Source organism: Manis pentadactyla, chromosome 5, assembly GCF_030020395.1.
Source record: "Manis pentadactyla isolate mManPen7 chromosome 5, mManPen7.hap1, whole genome shotgun sequence".
NCBI lineage: Eukaryota > Metazoa > Chordata > Mammalia > Pholidota > Manidae > Manis > Manis pentadactyla.
The window spans coordinates 152344249-152362275 of record NC_080023.1 but is presented as its reverse complement, the minus strand read 5'-3'; the positions used below and the strand labels follow the sequence as shown (position 1 = coordinate 152362275).

Sequence of the window (18027 nt, the reverse complement as noted above, 5' to 3'; positions counted from 1 at the left end):
TTGCTGGTGGGCAGGAAGTGGAGGGTGGGCCCCACAGCCCATGCCAGAGCTAGCACATGCCTTCCTCCAGTGTCTGGGACTGGCAATGAAGTCACTCACACAAGCAGGAAGTTGGAGGCAAGCCCACAGCCTTGCGGGCTCCCAGAGGCTGCTGGGCAAATTCCAACCATCTGTGAGTCTGGAGGAAAGACTATAAGCAAATAGCCTTTGTGAGGACAGGAAAAAGGCAGCAGGAGCCACAAGCAAACAGGACAGCAGGGCAGGGGAAAGAAGATAAAGACAGGCTGCCTCAGGCCCACCATTTCTTGGCTGGATTTAGCAAAAACCTCTGGCCTATTTCAGTCATCACTTAACGCCTGGATGAGCAAGTAGGCCAAGTGCAGGGCTCGCTAAAGGTATTTTTTGATCAATAATGTCTACCAAGATGTAATCCAAACACTTGCAGAGCCTCACAGTTTATAAGCATTTTCATAAACATTATTTCATTGAACTGTCCTTCTGGGATGTCCTTGTGGGATGGGACCATCTCTATTTCACTGTTACTGGCAATGAGTGTCAGAAACATTGTGACCTGCAGAAGTTCAGCCAGTTGAGACGTAACACACTTGCTATTACGCCACCAGTAATTCTCTCCAAACCCGGTTTTGGTTACACTGCATCCTCACCCCCAAGTCACCTACGAGTGCCCCGACTCCTAGAGCTCAAAGCTGTTGCCAGCCTGACATCCAAGTACCCTCCTGTGGACACTGCCCACTCCATCTCTACAAAACACCCCACTTTTTATGCTGTGGTTTTACACCATCCCCCTCAACTTTGCATATAATGTTATTTTCTGACTCCACTCCAATTCTCCAACAAACTGGTCCAACAATTCAATTCTGACAGTAACTACCCAGAGTTAGCCTCAGATCCCACAGGTGAAGGGCTCAGTTCCACAACGCTGCCCCACTAAAGATGCCAGCCCCAAATGGGGCATCTAGGCTCCCCATACTTCTGCCTGGACAACTACAAATTCAGGGGTTTTACAACACCCCCCCCCCCCACCCCAGGTCTAGTAATTGGGCTTAAGAGCTCAGGAAAACACAACTTAACGTTTACTGATTTATTATAAAGGCTACAACTCAGCAACAGCCAAATCCAAGATGCACAGGGTGGGCATGGAAAGGCGTGGAGATCTCGAACTCCCCCAGGGTGCCACCTCCCAACACCTTGATGTGTTTAGCAACCCAGACGCTCTCAAGGCCTCTGAATCAAGTGCAGAGCTCAATCTCCAGCCTAGGTTAGGTTAGTGACCTCTAATAGCTTGGTCTCTGTGGTGACCTGCCCCATCCTGAGGTCATCTAGTAGTCCCACCTTAAGTCACCTCATTAGCACAAAAAGTGGGATCAACAGGGAATCATTATGAGCAAGACCCACCTATCTTTCTGAAAATTCCAAGGGTTTTCAGGGAACTGAGGGTAAAAACCAAGTATTTCTTACGGTACCACATACCCTTCCTTCAGGATGCAATGACCAAAACTCTTCTGTTCAACTCCTATGAAACTGCTGCTCAATCTGCGTCTCAGCCAGACTGCTCCTTCAGTAGGCCGCTGGCTGAGCACCCAGGGGTGGCGCAGTACTCAGCTGGCCCTGCGTACTCCATGGGTGTCAGATAAAAGGCAGGGTGGGCAGCTGGGCGGTGGTGGGAACAGTCAAAGAGCTGAGTGGTGTCTACTCAGCTTTCGGCGCCCTCATGTCCCCCCTTGGGGTCAGGAGATATTAATAAACATTTCAGGCAACATGGATTCTTGCCTCCATGATGAACGCAACCTCAAGGTGGAGGTGTGAGGTGAGAGGCACTCGGCTCTGCTCTGGGCTCCTACTACCCAACAGCTAGGGGTGTTAAGACATGTTTGAAAGTGTGGCCAGAACAGCTCTCTACATCTCCTCTGTGGAGTGAAACTGCACGTGGAGACAAAGTTGCACTCACATCAGGCTCTGGTTGGTTCCCAAACCTAAGCTAATGTCAGCCTTTAGAGCTGAAGGCATCCCTGAAGTGTGAGAAAGTCACACACACTCCAGACTAACATTCCCCCATCGCTTGCGCTGCTTGTGACCAGTGTGCCCCCAGGCAGCACTCGAGTGTGCAGGTCAAATTTCTTTCTTGGAGGTAAAAAAGAAACAAATAGGACTGCAAGTATTCCCCAAGTTCTCCAGGCAAGTCACTGCCAACCAGCAGCACACAGACTACCACAGTCCCAGGGGCAGAGGGCGGGGAACATCAAGGCCCTATATCCAAGCCCGGAGTCCATTCCCAACAACCGCACAAGGACAGAAGGACAGAAGAGGGGATTAGTAACTACATATGGCTGTTTATTTCAGACAGGGCTCTATACAAAATATTTACACATATTCTTTACAGAATAGTAAACCACCTGAAGGTAAAAAGTTAATGTTTTCTTCTCATTGGCAGGGAGAATCCTGATGTCAGCAAAGCTATAAAACAAATGAGCTTTCTCTTTCTTAGGCCACAACAGAAGCAAATGCCGCTTGCTTCTGGGATCCAAAAAGCTGTGGCCTTGGGACCCCGGTCACATGCCCCACCTTTCCTCTTCCCCATCAATATCTTCAGTATTTACAGACAGGCATGATACTTGTGGCGGGTGGGGCTGACGCTGCTGTCCATTCGAGAAGATGGTAAGGGGACAAGCCTGCTGTGGGAGGAGACTAGGAGTATCTGTTGCATCATCACCTCTGGATCCTGGAAGAATTTCCTTTGTCTTCACGAATCCACCACTTTCTAGATTAATCCATCCACATCACACTCACTCCAGTGGGACTCCTGTTATGAAGAATGACCCACCACTTTGAGCATTTTTGGTTTTAAAGTGCTTAGAGTGATTTAGTCCAACTCAGCGTAGACATCTTCCTAACTGCTCTGGGCCACTGGCTGGCTGGCATGCTAAATGACCTCGGCTCTCTGCACACAGTGGGCATGCAGGGAAGATCTGGAGATCTAGGTATGGTAAGACAGACTGCTTCTGGCATGTTCACTTTAAGAAAACACCTGCTAAGAGAGAACGGTGCCGAGAGACCAGGGAAGTAAAGTTCATGGCTGCTTCATACTCTACACCTCAATTATTTTAAGCAGCAAAAGGCACTTTTTTAAAAAGCCAGTTAAAACAAACCTGGCTTTTTGCTTAAAGGAAAAGCTGTCCCAGAAGGACTGAATAACCCATCTTGTTCCCCTAGGCCTGGAGAGTCCTCAGGAAGCTCAGGGCAGGGAGCTGGCTGTTCCAGGTTTCTACCACACTCTTCAGGCTGCAGTGTGTCCCTTTCTGGGTGCTGACAAGTTTCTAATGACTTTCCAGTGACATTTTCAGCCAGGAAGGAAACACCAGCAGTTGAGGAGATAAACCCCCCAAAATGAGGCCAATGTAGTGAGTGGGTGCATCCTTGGGAATAGTAGGGGGGTTGAGGAAAACAGGAAGGAAGGACGGCTGGACAAGTGGGCAGTTAGGAAATGTGTGGCTGTTTACAAACAGCATCTTTGAGTTAAAGTGAAATGTTAAGTAACTGAGTAGAAAGCAAACTTCAGGGTCTTACAAGCTCATCCTTTTGATAAGAACTCTTTTTTCCATGAAGGAACTATCAGTTTTAAAGTGAGGGTATTTTACATGTTAGATGTATATAATTCTAAAAATAGTAATAAAAAAGTGTATTTTATAAGCAGTGTCATGTGGCTTATGGAAAAGAACAGAGCCAAAAAGAGGCAGGCAAAACCAGTAATGTTTGAGCCCTAAAACAACATTCCTTCCCATTTGACTGGAAATGCCCAACTGATTTCTAGACTGAAAACAGGTAGAATTTACCTAGTAACCTAGTTCACATCTGTCTCTGACTTCCGACCACCTAATGGAGCTGCCCTTAAGAGAGGCCAATTTTGTTCCTGGGCTAGCATCACCTGTCCCCTCGCCTTCAGGCCAAGGTCTGGTTCTTCAGCAACAGCTCCTTCTTTCCTTGTCTGGCTGAAGCAGACACAACAGGACGAGCTGTGAGGAGGGCATTCCATGGTCCAGCTTGCTTACTATTGGGCAGACAAGAGGGTCCCCAGTAACCAGGCCCAGCAGGTTCCAAAGGCAGCCGGGAGCTAAAATAACCCATTTCCTCCAATACAAGAGGCGGCAACGGAAAGCCCACTCAGAAGCCCACTGAGAAGGAGAGAGCTCCCGTGCCCAGGCTCCCAAGTGCCCACTGTCAGGCAGGTTCTGCTATTTGGCCTCTGAAGCAAAGGCAAACCATGGGCAGGCAGGGAAGGGTGGCAGGAATAGAAAACCCTTGAAAGAAACCCTTTTAATAAAGGAAATTTCCACCCCTCCCAATCCTTCCACGGAAGGGTGAAACTTTATGTAATGTAGAAAGAAGTGTCTTCTCTGGCATTTAGGGAAAAAGCTGCAGTTGAAACTTAGGGGCCCACTCCAGGGCACTTTTCACCACAGCCAGAGCGGCCGCTCCAAGGGCCACCGTCAGCCCCATCACTGCCAGTTTCACAAAGCGGCTGGTCCTTGGTTTGGTCAGGACATCTTTAGCTCGATCCTCAGGCCGCAGGAGTCCCCGAAACCGCTGCCGCAGCACCATATCTGGCCTCTGCTGGGCAGATGCTAGCTCAAAGTCTTTGAAGGTAGAGGCTGCCGTTCTGCAGAGGGCAAGAGGACAGAAATAAGGAAAAGGTATGACAGAAGAGAAGGAAAGAAAAACTAGACTAAATAGGCTGAGGGCAGAGCCATCTATTGCTTAGTGAGTTCTTCCTGATAAAGACCCGTGAGGATTAAAGTGGGGACTGTGCTGCATCAGTTTAGCTCTCTTGAAATATCCCCTGAGCCCTGTCCCCACCGGACACAATCTTTATCACTCTGCTCACAAACACCCCCAGAGCAATTAGTGCCTTGGCCTCACTCACTTTTCAGCTTGCTGCTGGGCAGCTGCCTCCCGAGCAAGTTCAGATGGGGGAAACTGAACAAAGAGGTCTCCTGCTCTACTGATCAATGTCTCATAGGGCAGGTCCTGAGGGATCTGGGACAACAGGTGGTGGACTGAGGCCATGTCGCAGTCACAATCGAGGACTTCCTGTTCTCGATACAATACGATCTGTGGACAAGAAGGATTTGCATCAGAGACCAGAACATACAGGGCCTTCACCTCTTGCATTTCATACTCCTCAGAGGTTAATTGAAACTGGTGACAGACAGGCTCACCCTAAATGCTCCGCAAACTTCTATGTCCACCTAGGAAGTAATAATGTACCAGTGGTTTTTCTACTGGGCTGGCCCCTCCTGGGAGAGGCAAACTCCCACCCCGTCATGTAAAAGGCGGACCAATTAAATGAAGGAGATTCTTCTAAGGGGAAGAAAAGGAGAGGGATTAGTGGGAGATTCCTGGAGCTCCAACACAGATGACAGTAGAAAGAATTGTTCAAAACAGTAAAAAGAATGGTCTTATTCCCTTTCAAGTACAATGAAGAGCTCTTGTGAGTTCCCTACTTCACCCCTTCTAATAACTGGAGTCCCACCCCACCAAACCACCTCAATTTTCTATCCTAATATCACACCTCTTCTTTTCTTAAACCTGGAGCTGGCAGTTTGTCCTAGTTCCAGATGTCAGCATGAACCCTGATAATTCACAATGCACATGAGCACTTTAAAGGTTCAGCAGAATCATGTAGCAAACAAATCTGTTTAACTTTGTTTAACCATAACCACTTCTGAAACTTATTTTTATACACAGCAACATTTTTTTTACCACGACACTCCCATTAACACTGTACAGAAGTGTCCAGGGACATCAACCTGGAAAATGCACTTTTCCATCCTTCCATAGTCACCAGGTTTCTCTTTAGGGAGAATGATCAAGCTGGAAGGAGTGATAGGGAACCCAGCTGCCAGCCCAAGGCCTGTACCTACCACAGCTGCAAAGTAAATGGGCATCAGTGGGTGGCAGGCCAGGAAGAAGTCATATAACCGCACGACGTGCCTGAAGTCAGATAGGACATGTCCAAACCAGGTGATGAGCCAGCTGAGGGCAAAGATGGTCCCCACCTCGGCACTAGGAGCAAGGAGATCCAGACATTAGGTTTCCTGCTGAGGCATTCTTTCCCTCTTTCTAGGCTTCTTTTGTTTTCAGTGCTGTTGAGAAGGAAGCATTTAGGAAATATACTCTGGAAAATTCAGCCACTCAAGAATTTAGCATCTTTTCCTCATAAAATAAAATCCTTAGCATGTACTCACTATTATAACACTAATACTACAATAGGGTCCTGGTTGCTTTACCTCACTTGGTGCTTTTCTAATGGCCAACTCATGTCAAATACAGGAATAAGAAGTATTTGTCATTGAACTATATCATGATTTTCCTTCTGAGAAGGTCATACTCTTTTGGGGTGGGGGGTACAAGCACACATTCTCAGGCTTGAAAACACAACTGTATGTATTTTTCAGTTAACAGAGATGACTAAAAACCTAAGACAGCTATTATTTAAAAACAAACAAACAAACAAATGAGGCACTGGCTAAGGACACATTTCCAACTAAACAGAAGAGAAAAAAGTCATATGAGATTTGCAAAGAATTCTTTCATCCCCTTGGTACTTGGTGGATGAAACAACCCACAGATGGCCTTGTCTTTCTTGTCCCCAGATCCTACTAAGACTTTTTGTTTATCTTGTGGCAGTAACCTCAAAGTCTTCTTCAGCAGATTACCTTATTTGCCTCTCCTCACTACATGTAAACTCCTCAAGGCCATGAGCTGTGACATCTCTTGTATCTCCAAAAGAGCACAGACCCAAAAAGTGCTCCAAGACTGTGCACAGAACTGAATAATCTGCTGGTAACTAGAAAGGGACAACTCGGAAGGACTTAACAATAGTCAATTTAAGATGACGAAACAGAGCTAGACTTATGAGGAAGAAACAAAGGGTAGGAGAGAGTTTAAGGTGTGTGTGTGTGTGCGCACATAAATGTATGTGCGCACATAAATGTAGACACATATATACCTCTGCATGAAGTCATGGAGCTCTGGATTCACCTGGTCAATGATGGGCATCAGATAGTTTAATATATGTTTGGTGTTGTCCATTGTTGGATCCATGAAATCCCTAGGAGGAGACAATTCAATGAGCTTGCTTAGACCAAACAGTTAGATCAGGGCTGGGAGGGCAGAATGGATGGGGCTCAAACCTTTGAAAACACAGACTAGAGAAGGGCTGAGGAGTCATCCCCTGGGGACCTTGAGGAATGATACCCATCCTCCTACATTCGTTTGCACTGGCACCTGAGGTGGTGGGTAGACAGTTTTTCTACGAGGGATGTTGACAGTTCCTCGCCTACCACCAGCAGAAATGTGACCACAATGTCATGATAGCCCTGGTAGTAGTGCAGCTGAGGGTTACGCTCCAAGATGAGGAGGATGATGTCGATCAGTTCTTCCTGGAGCCCTTCCCTCTGCTCCTCTGGCATGCCTAGGAGGGAAGCGGGGGAGACACACCTGAGCACAGCAAGTAGCCTAGTGACAGGATGTGAGGAAGATGGGCAGCAATGTATTTTCAGAGAAAGTGTTTAGTAATTTGTAATAAATGGAAATGAATTACAACCAATTTGGCAACACATACCAAGATCCACATAACACTGGTACCCCTTGGCATATAGGAAAGAGCCACAGGCTAGCAAGCTCACAGTGGGCACCTGCAGACACCATCTTAATGGGGCACCACAGTCCACACTGTGCTGTTCAACAGCAGGTACCTCCAGGTGTGATGCATTGAAAAGGACTTGGCATCACTTCTGTGGAATTCCTTCCAGAAGCACTTAAACCCCAATCTAACAATGAAGAAATACCAGAGAAACCCTAATCAAGGCAAATTAAAAAAAAAAAAAACTGGGTTGTAATATACAAAGGAACCATTTCAGATTAAAGGAGGCTAAAGAGATAGGAGGACTAAATGGGAAATGCATGGCTGTATTTCCTTTTCCCATAAAGAACATTACTGAGATAAGTGGTGAAATCTCAGTAAAATCTGTAGATAACAGTATTTTTCAGTGTTGTTACTGAATTTGGTAAGTATACTATGATTATGCAAGAGCCCTATTTTTAGGACTACACCCTGAAATGTTTAGAGGTAAAGGGGCACCATGTCTGATTTATTCTTAAATAGTGAAGAAAACAATTTATGTGTGTGTTTATGAAGGAGAGAGAAAAAGCAATTCTATAGCAACTATAGTCAAATATTAACATATAAGGAAATCTAGGTTAGTAATGGGTATCTAGGCAATCCTTTGTCCTATTTTTGCAATTTTTCTATATGTATGAAATTATATAAAAACAAAAAATTTAAGAGTTGTATGTTCCCCTCTAAACCAAACTATGTATCACAGGAAGTACTGATCAACTTGATCCAATTTTGCAGCTGGCAATCAGCAGCCTGTCTCAGGAGCTGTCAGAGTGCACAGCCAGGCCCGGTCATGGTCAGTGAGGCTTCTCAGCTCATCTGGCTTAGAGTCTGAAATGCCAAACCTTGGCCATGGGAATTAACTATTTCAGAAGAAAGCATATGGCACAGCTTTCCTACACTGGTAGCCTTTCCAGTTAAAAACAGACAGACATTGAGATAAAATAGCTGATGTAAGCACATAGAATAAATTGAACAAAGGGTGGAAGAGAAATAAAATTCATCTTTTGCTCATATTCACCTGATGCCTTCTCAAAAAGTCATACTCTAAAACATAAAATAAAAAATAAAATGGAATAAATATGAGAGGAAAAAAACTAAATTTTGCCTGAATTTTCTGTATAAGAGGGTCAGCTAAGCTCAGAAGAACATGAATGTAAAAAGAATATGAAACCACATGCGAAGTTCAGCTATAGAAAGAATACCACAGACTGCTGTTACATAAATGGAAGAGGAATAAAGAATTCAGAGGGAAACAAGTTACCTAAGCAAAAAAAGGGATGCATCTGCCTCTGGTCTTATCCAAACCAGCTGGAGAGGAAAAGAGGATGGGACTAGGAGTAGATGTTTTTATCAAAACCTAGTTGGCAGGCTACTGGCTACACAGGAATCACAACAGCCTCCCCAGGGAACAAGGGAGCAAGCAGGAGAAAGGCCTTGTAACAGACAGAGCCAGGCCAGAGCATGGTTTCGGAAGAGTGAAGCAATGGGTTCAGAGATTTTTGTTCCCTTTGGCGATTCTCTCTTCATGGCCTGAAGATGAGGTTGCCAAAAGAAGAGAACTAGATCACAATATGCGGTTCACTGCTGCATTTCCTTCATTGTAAAAAAGAAGAAAATGATCAGTAATCCTCATTCTTCCTGGGACGGGAAGGCAATTTTACAAATGAACCATTTAAACACGCAGGGAATGGCCTACATGTTTAGTCCAAGGGACCCAACATATATCTGTAAGTTATCACTATTTATAAATCTAGTCAAATGAAGACACTAATAGTCCTTATTAGTGCCCACTTCTGAACCAATCTGCTCTTTAGAGCCAGACTGATGACTCTAGCAATCCCTAGAAAGTTTCTTCTGTGGCTTTGAAATTGAGTTAAAAAAAAAATTGCTCTTCTCTCATCTACCACCTCTAGGTCAAAAAAAATTGTTTTTGGCTTGGCTTTCACAGTGGGGGCCTGAGCACAACAGAATGACTGAATGAATGACTCAACAAACAAAGGGCCCCTGAGGAGGCAGGGTCCCCATGGTAGGTCACACTCTGTGCTGGGATGGGCACTCCCTGGGACCGGCAAGCAGAAGCACAAGAACGTAAGTGAACCAGGACAGAAACCCCCATGCAGCAAGACCAAGGGCTTCTCACCAGGAGGGAAGCGCCGTAAAGACCGCCTGACATCCAGCAGCACTTGCTGGTAGTCTTTGCTCATCTGTCGTAGGTTCTTCCCTGTTGAAGGAAATGGAACATGTTACTGCAGGAATACCTGGGAAGCCTGATAGGAGCAAAACGTTCTGGTGTGACACCAAAGACCTGAAGGACATACTTCAGCTTTTTCCGGAAGAGGACATAACTCAAGATACAATGTTTGGAGAAGAATCCCTACTTTAGTTCCAAACATGCTGTTTCATGTGAGTCGTAACAACTGTACTAGGAGGGAACACAGATTGTCCAGGAGACGAATGAGGTAGCAAGAGCAGCAGAGAAGAAGTCAGGAGGCCAGGCGCCTGATGTAGGCTGCTACTGTGCATCACTGGGGAACTGCTCTGAATTTCAAGGCCCACCTCTGTAAAATGGGGACATTCCCTTCCATATGGACTTCTGAGATTAACTATAAGGATCAAATGAGATCATGAATGTGGAAACCACAGACCACTGGAAAAACTCTAATATCTGTAAAGTCTAGGGAGCACTGAGTTGTTCAGAAAGGATTAAGATAAACTCAGATAAAGATGAGCCTAACTTCTCTTGGCCCTGAAATTCTAAAACTAAGACATGGCAAATAGGAGACAGTATTTGCATTCAGTTTTTAAGTCCAATACAGTATGAAAGTAAGGAGGTAGTCTCTAGCTTTTATATGTATAAAGTAAGTGTACATTTCCTTCACAACTTAAATCAAAAGCTACCAGAAGAACCTGAGCAATATTCCCCACACACAGATGTTATCTTATAAAAATAAGGGAAATTAGGAACCTGATAAATGATCATCTCAGGATTTAGTGAATATGGCAATGCCTTTTTCTTCCAACAAAAAGCTCACTGCTCTGAGGCATCCAGTCCAAAGACACTAATAAGTGGCAACAAATCCCTACTCAGCTGCACCATGACACTGTGAACTTTTTATACATAGAGGCTATTTTAATCACTTCTAGTTTCTGGCCCACACAGAAGTACAACTAAATTCCAAATTAATGAAAGAGTCCCCAGTACCTGGACTTTTTGCCATACATAGCAGGAGAGCTATAAATGCTCACTGCATGAATGAACGACAAAGTAGATTTATTGTTCTGTGGCACTTTTGTATTTTCTACTATATTCCAAGCCTTTACTATATGGGCCTTGTAAGTTAGTTAACTAACAGCTTTTCACAGAATTATAGAATTTAAGAATTCAAAGGGATTTTAGTATTTCCCAATAAAAAGGTTTGTTTTGCTTTGTTTTAAGGGCCAGAGAGGTATTCTCTCTCCCCACAGCTTACTGTTTCTCAGATTGTACTTCATCTATATCAGAATTAGCTGGGGTGCTTATTAAAATACAGATTCCTACAACCCACTTCTAAGTGAACAGACTGGAATATGCATTTTTAATAAACTTCCCTACCTAATAAGAGCTCATTCCATTTTTTGAATAAAATTCTACTTATCAGTTTGGCCTATTTTCAGAGTGGGCCCAAGCATATCCTAAAACTCATCTCTCTTGGCTTAAAATGAGCATAAAAATAAAAGATCCTGGAATTAATTGTTCCTTGTGTCACAGTTCTTGGCACAACATCCTGGCTGCCCTTTACCTGATGTCGGGGTTGGGTCGTTGGTGTTGATGTTGAGGAGCTTGGGCCACACTTTTCGCCTGATCTCATCAGTGAGGAGTCCTCCTTCACTGATAGCCATGCGCCTGAGGGCAGCCACATCAGCAGGATCACTGTTCAGAGCCTGATATATCTCTACCACTTTCTTTTTCTTTTTGACATTATAGTCTGCAAAAAGGGAGGAAAAGGGAGAAAGGGGGAAAATATGGATACATATTCAGCATGTATACATTTTGTCAGGGTTCAAGCTTGGTTTGAGGTACAGGTAGATTTTTAAAGTCAACCTACAGATATTTAATTAGCACATAATATGCAAAACACTAAGGAGCTATACCATATAAGTAATAAGCAAGGTATTACAATTATAATAAATGCTCAGTAAATTCAGGCTTATCTACCAGTTACTATTAATGTTTTCCTAATAGAATGCTTCTTCTTTCTTAATTCCAAACTGCATAGAGCATCCCATCTCTTTATATAATTTTTGCCTGTTGTTCAGAGGAAAAATGTATAGGTATGTCACCAAAATTAAATACCATGTTTTTAAACAAAATGTGGGAATAGTCTCCAGTTATGTGGTAATACAACTGGTAAAATATCAGGACCACATAGAGCTATTTTCAAAAGCACAATGTCAAAGGGTATACAGTTGGGTCTCCAGCACGGCTGGTGGTAAGAGAGGCATGATATTGCACACAAAGCAACTGTTTCTTAGCAACCATATTAATTACTAGAGATCAGGAAATAATGTTTTCAGTTTCTTACATCCTTATGTGATAGTTTATACACAGCCATTTTGCTGTGTTTAAATTACTTTTCAGGGAACTGGTTGAGAGCTATGGTTGATATGTATCATATTATAATTTTTCTATTTAATATAATGGGGTAGAAGGCTTTCAGAGTTTTTAAGCAGAATGTCTAATTTTAGGAATAGCAAACACAAGAAAAGTGAAGCAAAACAATGCCAAAGAGATGTTACAAAGCCAAAAAGGGTATTTGAAGACACCAGGAGCTCAGAGACTTCTGTGGGTCAGGCTAACCTGGGAAGGCATTAGTGAAGAGTGCAATTTAAAAAGGAAGGGAGAGGATTTTCAGAGTCTGGGAGGAGAGGTAGGGAGCAGGAGAAAGGCCTGGAGACAGGAAACACAGGCCCTTTCATTTAACAGTAAACAGACTCAAAATATTTATGTAGCATATAATAGGTGCAAGGCACTAGAGTTAATGTAAAGTGGAAGGTAACACTGGAAGGTAGATTAGGCTTTAGAATGGACACTAAGCAGCCTTCCTCAGGAATGTTCTATTCCGAGACAACAGTCTACAGATTGGTTCATACAAAGCTGCACATTACTGACAAATGAAAGTTGATCCGAATGCTGCTGCTCACCTGCCTATGAGAGCTGTGACACATAAATGGTATAAACAGAGGCACCACTGGTTTGGAGTCACATTCAATTGGAGGTGCAGACAGGAAAATCACACAGGTGACTTCACACCCATGTAAACCTGTTCTCCTGGCTAGACTATTATTTTCCCTGGTAGCCTAGTAGGGTGAGAGATTCCTGGTTTACACCTTAAGTCCTGGCATAATTGTCCATAGCAAACACTTCCTGCTATCTGCACTCTTAAAAATGTCCTGGTTTGGATGCTAAATTTAATGGTTATTCTACCTAGAAATCATGACAAATCAACTCCCAGTTCTCTGTGGCACAGCACCTAACTACTCAAATGTTTGTTTACAAGGTGCTTCAAGCTCTTGGCTTCGGTGTGTCCTTCCATCCATCTATCCATCTACCTATCCATTCATTTATCAGTCCATCATTATTTAATGAGCATCTGCTTGTAGTAAGTACTGTACTGGGGTCAAAAAGAGGAATATGACTTCCTCCTGGCCCTTGAGAGGTTCATAGTAGGGAGGGACACAAACAATTATTATATATAACAAAACGATGAAGAATTATGGAACTCCAGAGGAAAGAATGACTACTGAGGCAATCAGGAAAGGCTTAGCCAAGAATATATTCTGGTACCTTCTTTAAAAAGCTTTATACATAGAAGAACGTGTTGAAGGGAGAGCATTCTAGGCAGAGGAAAGAAATGTGCAAAGACTTTGTCACATGAAAGAAACATCATGTCCAGAAAACACAGAAATTCTGCGAAGCTGAAGTGTTAGGTACAGGGAGAGAAGAGGAGCTGGAAGAATGCAGTACATACAGCTAAGAGAAGAGTCTGGGCTGGATTTACCCTGCTAAGGAGTCTGGATTTTACCTTGCATTTGAGGGGAAGCCAAGGAAGGAATTTTACTTTGGGTTGAAGGGACCGTCCTTTAGAAGAGAAGGCTATATGTTTTCCAAGAGGGACTGTAGACATGCAGAAAATAGAGATGTTACATAACAACACAGGCTAAGACAAAATATGAGAAGGAATTGGATTAATTACCAACAAAGAAAAAAAAGCACCAGACGTTTGTTTTACTTAAGAGTGCCCTTGTACTTTCAACATATCACAAATTAAAAACACTTAGATGGTAATACTGACTATTGAAGTAAGCTGACATGTAGAAATCTTGTTAACTTACTTGCTAAGAGTGAAAAAATTTCCTCTATTTGTTTAGACATATATCCACCCTACCACTCTTTCCAAGTATGCTATTCAGCAATATGGGGGAAAGGAAAACTGTTGCTTTTATCTTGGGGAAAATAACACTGTTTGCAATCAGTTGGATTTCCTTTTTTTAAAAAAATTAAAGTTATCTATATTATTAAATCCTCACCCCCTCTAATGCAGACACTATCAACTTAGTAGTACATTATAGAATCATTAACTGTATTCTCCATGCTATAATACCGTCCCCATGACCAACTTATATAGTGATTGTGAATTATTGTACCCTTTTAACCTCCCATCCCAACATCCCCAAACCCCTCCCCCTTGGTAACTATTAGTCCCTTCTTGGTGTCTATGAATCTACTGCTAATTTGTTTCTTCTGTTTTGCTTGGTTTTTATATTCCACAAATAAGTGAAATCAATTGGTATTTGTCTTTCTCTGCCTGGCTTATTCCACTGGGCATAATACCCTCTAGATCCATTCATGTTGTTGCAAATGGGAGGATGTTTTCTTTTTTTGGCTGAATAGTATTCCATTTGTATATATGTACCACTTCTTCCTTATCCATTCATCTATTGATGGACACTTAGGTTGCTTCCATATCTTGGCTATTGCAAACAGTGCAGTGATAAACATAGGGGTGCATATGTCTTTTCAAGAAATCAGGGACTTTTTGTTTTCTTTGGGTAAATTCCTAGGAGTAGAATTACTAGGTCAAATGGTATTTATATTTTTAGTTTTTTGAGGAACCTCCATATTGCTTTCCACAGTGGTTGCACCAATTTACATTCCCACCAACAGCGTAGGAGGTTTCCCATTTCTCTGCATCCTCACCAGCATTTGTTATTTCTTGTCTTTTGGAGAGTGGCCATCCTAACTGGTGTGAGGTGATCTCACTGTGGTTGTAATCTGCATTTCTCTGATAATTAGCAATGTGAAGTATCTTTCCATGTGTCTGTTGGCCATTTGTATTTCTTCTTTGGAGAAGTGTCTGTTCAGGTCCTCTGCCCGTTTTTTAATCGGGTTGTTTTGTGAGTGTTGAGGAATATGAGTTCTTTATATATTTTGGATGTTAACCTCTTATCAGAGGGTCACTTATGAATATATTCTCCCAAACTGTAGGGTGCCTTTTTGTTCTGCTGATGGTGTAACTTTGCTGTATAGAAGCTTTCTGGTTTGATGTCGTTCCACTTGTTAATTTTTTATTTTGTTTCCTTTGTTTGAGATGTGTCCAGGAAAAAGTTGCTTAGGCTTATATTCAACAGATTTTTGCCTATGTTTTCTTCTAAGAGTTTTATGGTTTCATGACTTACATTCAGGTCTTTGATCCATTTTGTGTTTACTTCTGTGTATGGAGTTAGACAATAACCCAGTTTCATTCTCTTAAATGTAGCTGTTCAGTTTTCCAATACCAGTTGTTGAAGAGGCTGTCTTTTCCCCATTGTATATCCATGGCTCCTTTATCATATATTAATTGACTATATATGTGTGGGTTTTTGTCAGGGTTCTCCATTCTGTTCCATTGATTTATGGGTCTGCTCTTGTGCCAGCACCAAATTGTTTTGATTACTGTGGCTTTGTAGTAGAGCTTGAAGTCAGGAAGCATAATCCCCTTAGCTTTGTTCTTTCTCGGGACTGCTTTGGCTATTCAGGGTCTTTTGTGGTTGCATATGAATTTTAGAACTACTTGTTCTAGTTCACTAAAGAATGCTGTTGGTGATTGAAGAGGGAAGATGGCGGCGTGAGTAGAGCAGCGGAAATCTCCTCCCAAAACCACATATATCTATGAAAATATAACAAAGACAACCCTTCCTAGAATAAAGACCAGAGGACACAGGACAATATCCAGACCACATCCGCACCTGAGAGAACCCAGCGCCTCGCGAAGGGGGTAAAATACAAGCCCCAGCCCGGCGGGACCCGAGCGCCCCTCCCCCCAGCTCCCAGCGGGAGAAGAATAGGCAGAGCGGGAGGGAGACGGAGCCCAGGACTGCCGAACACCCAGCCCCAGCCATCCGGGCCAGAGCGCAGACACAGTACGTGCCCAGGGGGCCCTGGATGCTAGGAAAACAGGGCAGCAAGAACAGTGAGCGGGCACCGGAGGCTGGGCGCCGGAGGACATAAGAAAAGCGTGCGACCATTTTTTTTTTTTCTTTTTGCTGCTTTGTTTTGGCGAGCGCTTTTTGGAAGTCTTAAAGGGACAGGGACCCCAATACTAGGGAAACAGGGCAGCAAGAACAGTGAGCGGGCACAGGTGGCCTGGCGCAGGAGGACACCAGAAAAGTGAGCGCCCATTTTTTTTTTGCTGTTTTGTTTTGGCAAGCGCTTTTTTTGGAAGTCTTAAAGGGATAGGGACCCCAATACTAGGGAAACAGGGCAGCAAGACCGGTGAGCAGAGGCCTGAGAATGGCGCCGGAGAATAAAGAAAAACGAGCGGCCACCTTTTTTTTTTAATTAAAAAAATTTTTTTTTTTTTTTTTTTTTTTTTGGTGGTCGTTGTTTTGTTTTGGCGGGTGCTTTTTGGAAGTCTTAAAGGGGCAGGGCGGGACACTTAATCCAGAGGTAGGGAATCCAGGGATCTCTGGGCACCCTAACCCCTGGGCTGCAGGGAGCAGGGAGGCCCCTTACGGAGATAAATAGCCTCCCAGCCGCTCCCGCTCCAACGCGACTCCACCATTTTGGAGCAGCTGCCCGAGCCAGGCCACGCCCACAGCAACAGCGGAGATTAACTCCATAGCAGCCGGGCAGGAAGCAGAAACCCTGTCTACGCGCAGCTGCGCAGCACAAGCCACTAGAGGTCGCTGTTATCCCAGGAGAGGAGGGCCACAAACCAACAAGAAAGGAAGTTCTTCCAGCCGTCACTCGTCCCAGCGCTGCAAACTATTCCTATCACCATGAAAAGGCAAAGCTACAGGCAAAGATCACAGAGACAACACCAGAGAAGGAGACAGACCTAACCAGTCTTCCTGACAAAGAATTCAAAATAAGAATCATAAACATGCTGACAAAGATGCAGGGAAATACGCAAGAGAAATGGGATGAAGTCCGGAAAGAGATCACAGATGCCAGAAAGGAGATCGCAGAAATGAAACAAACTCTGGAAGGGTTTATAAGCAGAATGGATAGGATGCAAGAGGCCATTGATGGAAGTGAAACCATTGATGGAAAAGAGAACAGGAACGCATAGAAGCTGACATAGAGAGACATAAAAGGATCTCCAGGAATGAAACAATGTTAAGAGAACTGTGTGACCAATCCAAAAGGAGCAATATCCGTATTATAGGGGTTCCAGAAAAAGAAGAGAGAGGAAAAGAGATGAAAAGTATCTTAGAAGAAATAATTGCTGAAAACTTCCCCAAACTGGGGGAGGAAATAATCGAACAGACCACGGAAATACACACAACCCCCAAAAGAAAGGATCCAAGGAGGACAACACCAAGACACATAATAATTAAAATGGCAAAGATCAAGGACAAGGAAAGAGTTTTAAAGGCAGCTAGAGAGAAAAAGGTCACTTATAAAGGAAAACCCATCAGGCTAACATCAGATTTCTCAACAGAAACCCTACAGGCCAGAAGAGAATGGCATGATATATTTAATACAATGAAACAGAAGGGCCTTGAACCAAGGATACTGTATCCAGCACGACTATCATTCAAATATGACGGTGGGATTAAACAATTCCCAGACAAACAAAAGCTGAGGGAATTTGCTTTCCACAAACCACCTCTACAGAACATCTTACAGGGACTGCTCTAGATGGGAGCACTCCTAGAAAGAGCACAGCACAAAACACCCAACATATGAAGAATCGAGGAGGAGGAACAAGAAGGGAGAGAAGAAAAGAATCTCCAGACAGTGTATATAACAGCTCAATAAGCGAGCTAAGTTAGGCAGTAAGATACTAAAGAGGCTAACCTTG

At 43.6% G+C, this 18027-nt stretch overlaps 1 protein-coding gene across 1 annotated transcript in view; it reads right to left on the bottom strand.

Moving 5' to 3' along the window:
* Positions 1-2331: 2331 nt before the first annotated feature.
* TBC1D20 (TBC1 domain family member 20) overlaps positions 2332-18027 on the bottom strand; it is a 33543-nt gene continuing 17847 nt past the window's right edge. Inside the window, exons 2-8 of the mRNA XM_036924796.2 lie at positions 11482-11667; positions 9843-9923; positions 7306-7492; positions 7028-7129; positions 5940-6081; positions 4940-5127; positions 2332-4675 (exon numbers count right to left, since the gene is read on the bottom strand). Coding sequence (XP_036780691.1) covers positions 4420-4675; positions 4940-5127; positions 5940-6081; positions 7028-7129; positions 7306-7492; positions 9843-9923; positions 11482-11667 — 1142 coding nt within the window. The 3' untranslated portion in view covers positions 2332-4419. The remainder of the gene's footprint in view (positions 4676-4939; positions 5128-5939; positions 6082-7027; positions 7130-7305; positions 7493-9842; positions 9924-11481; positions 11668-18027) is intronic.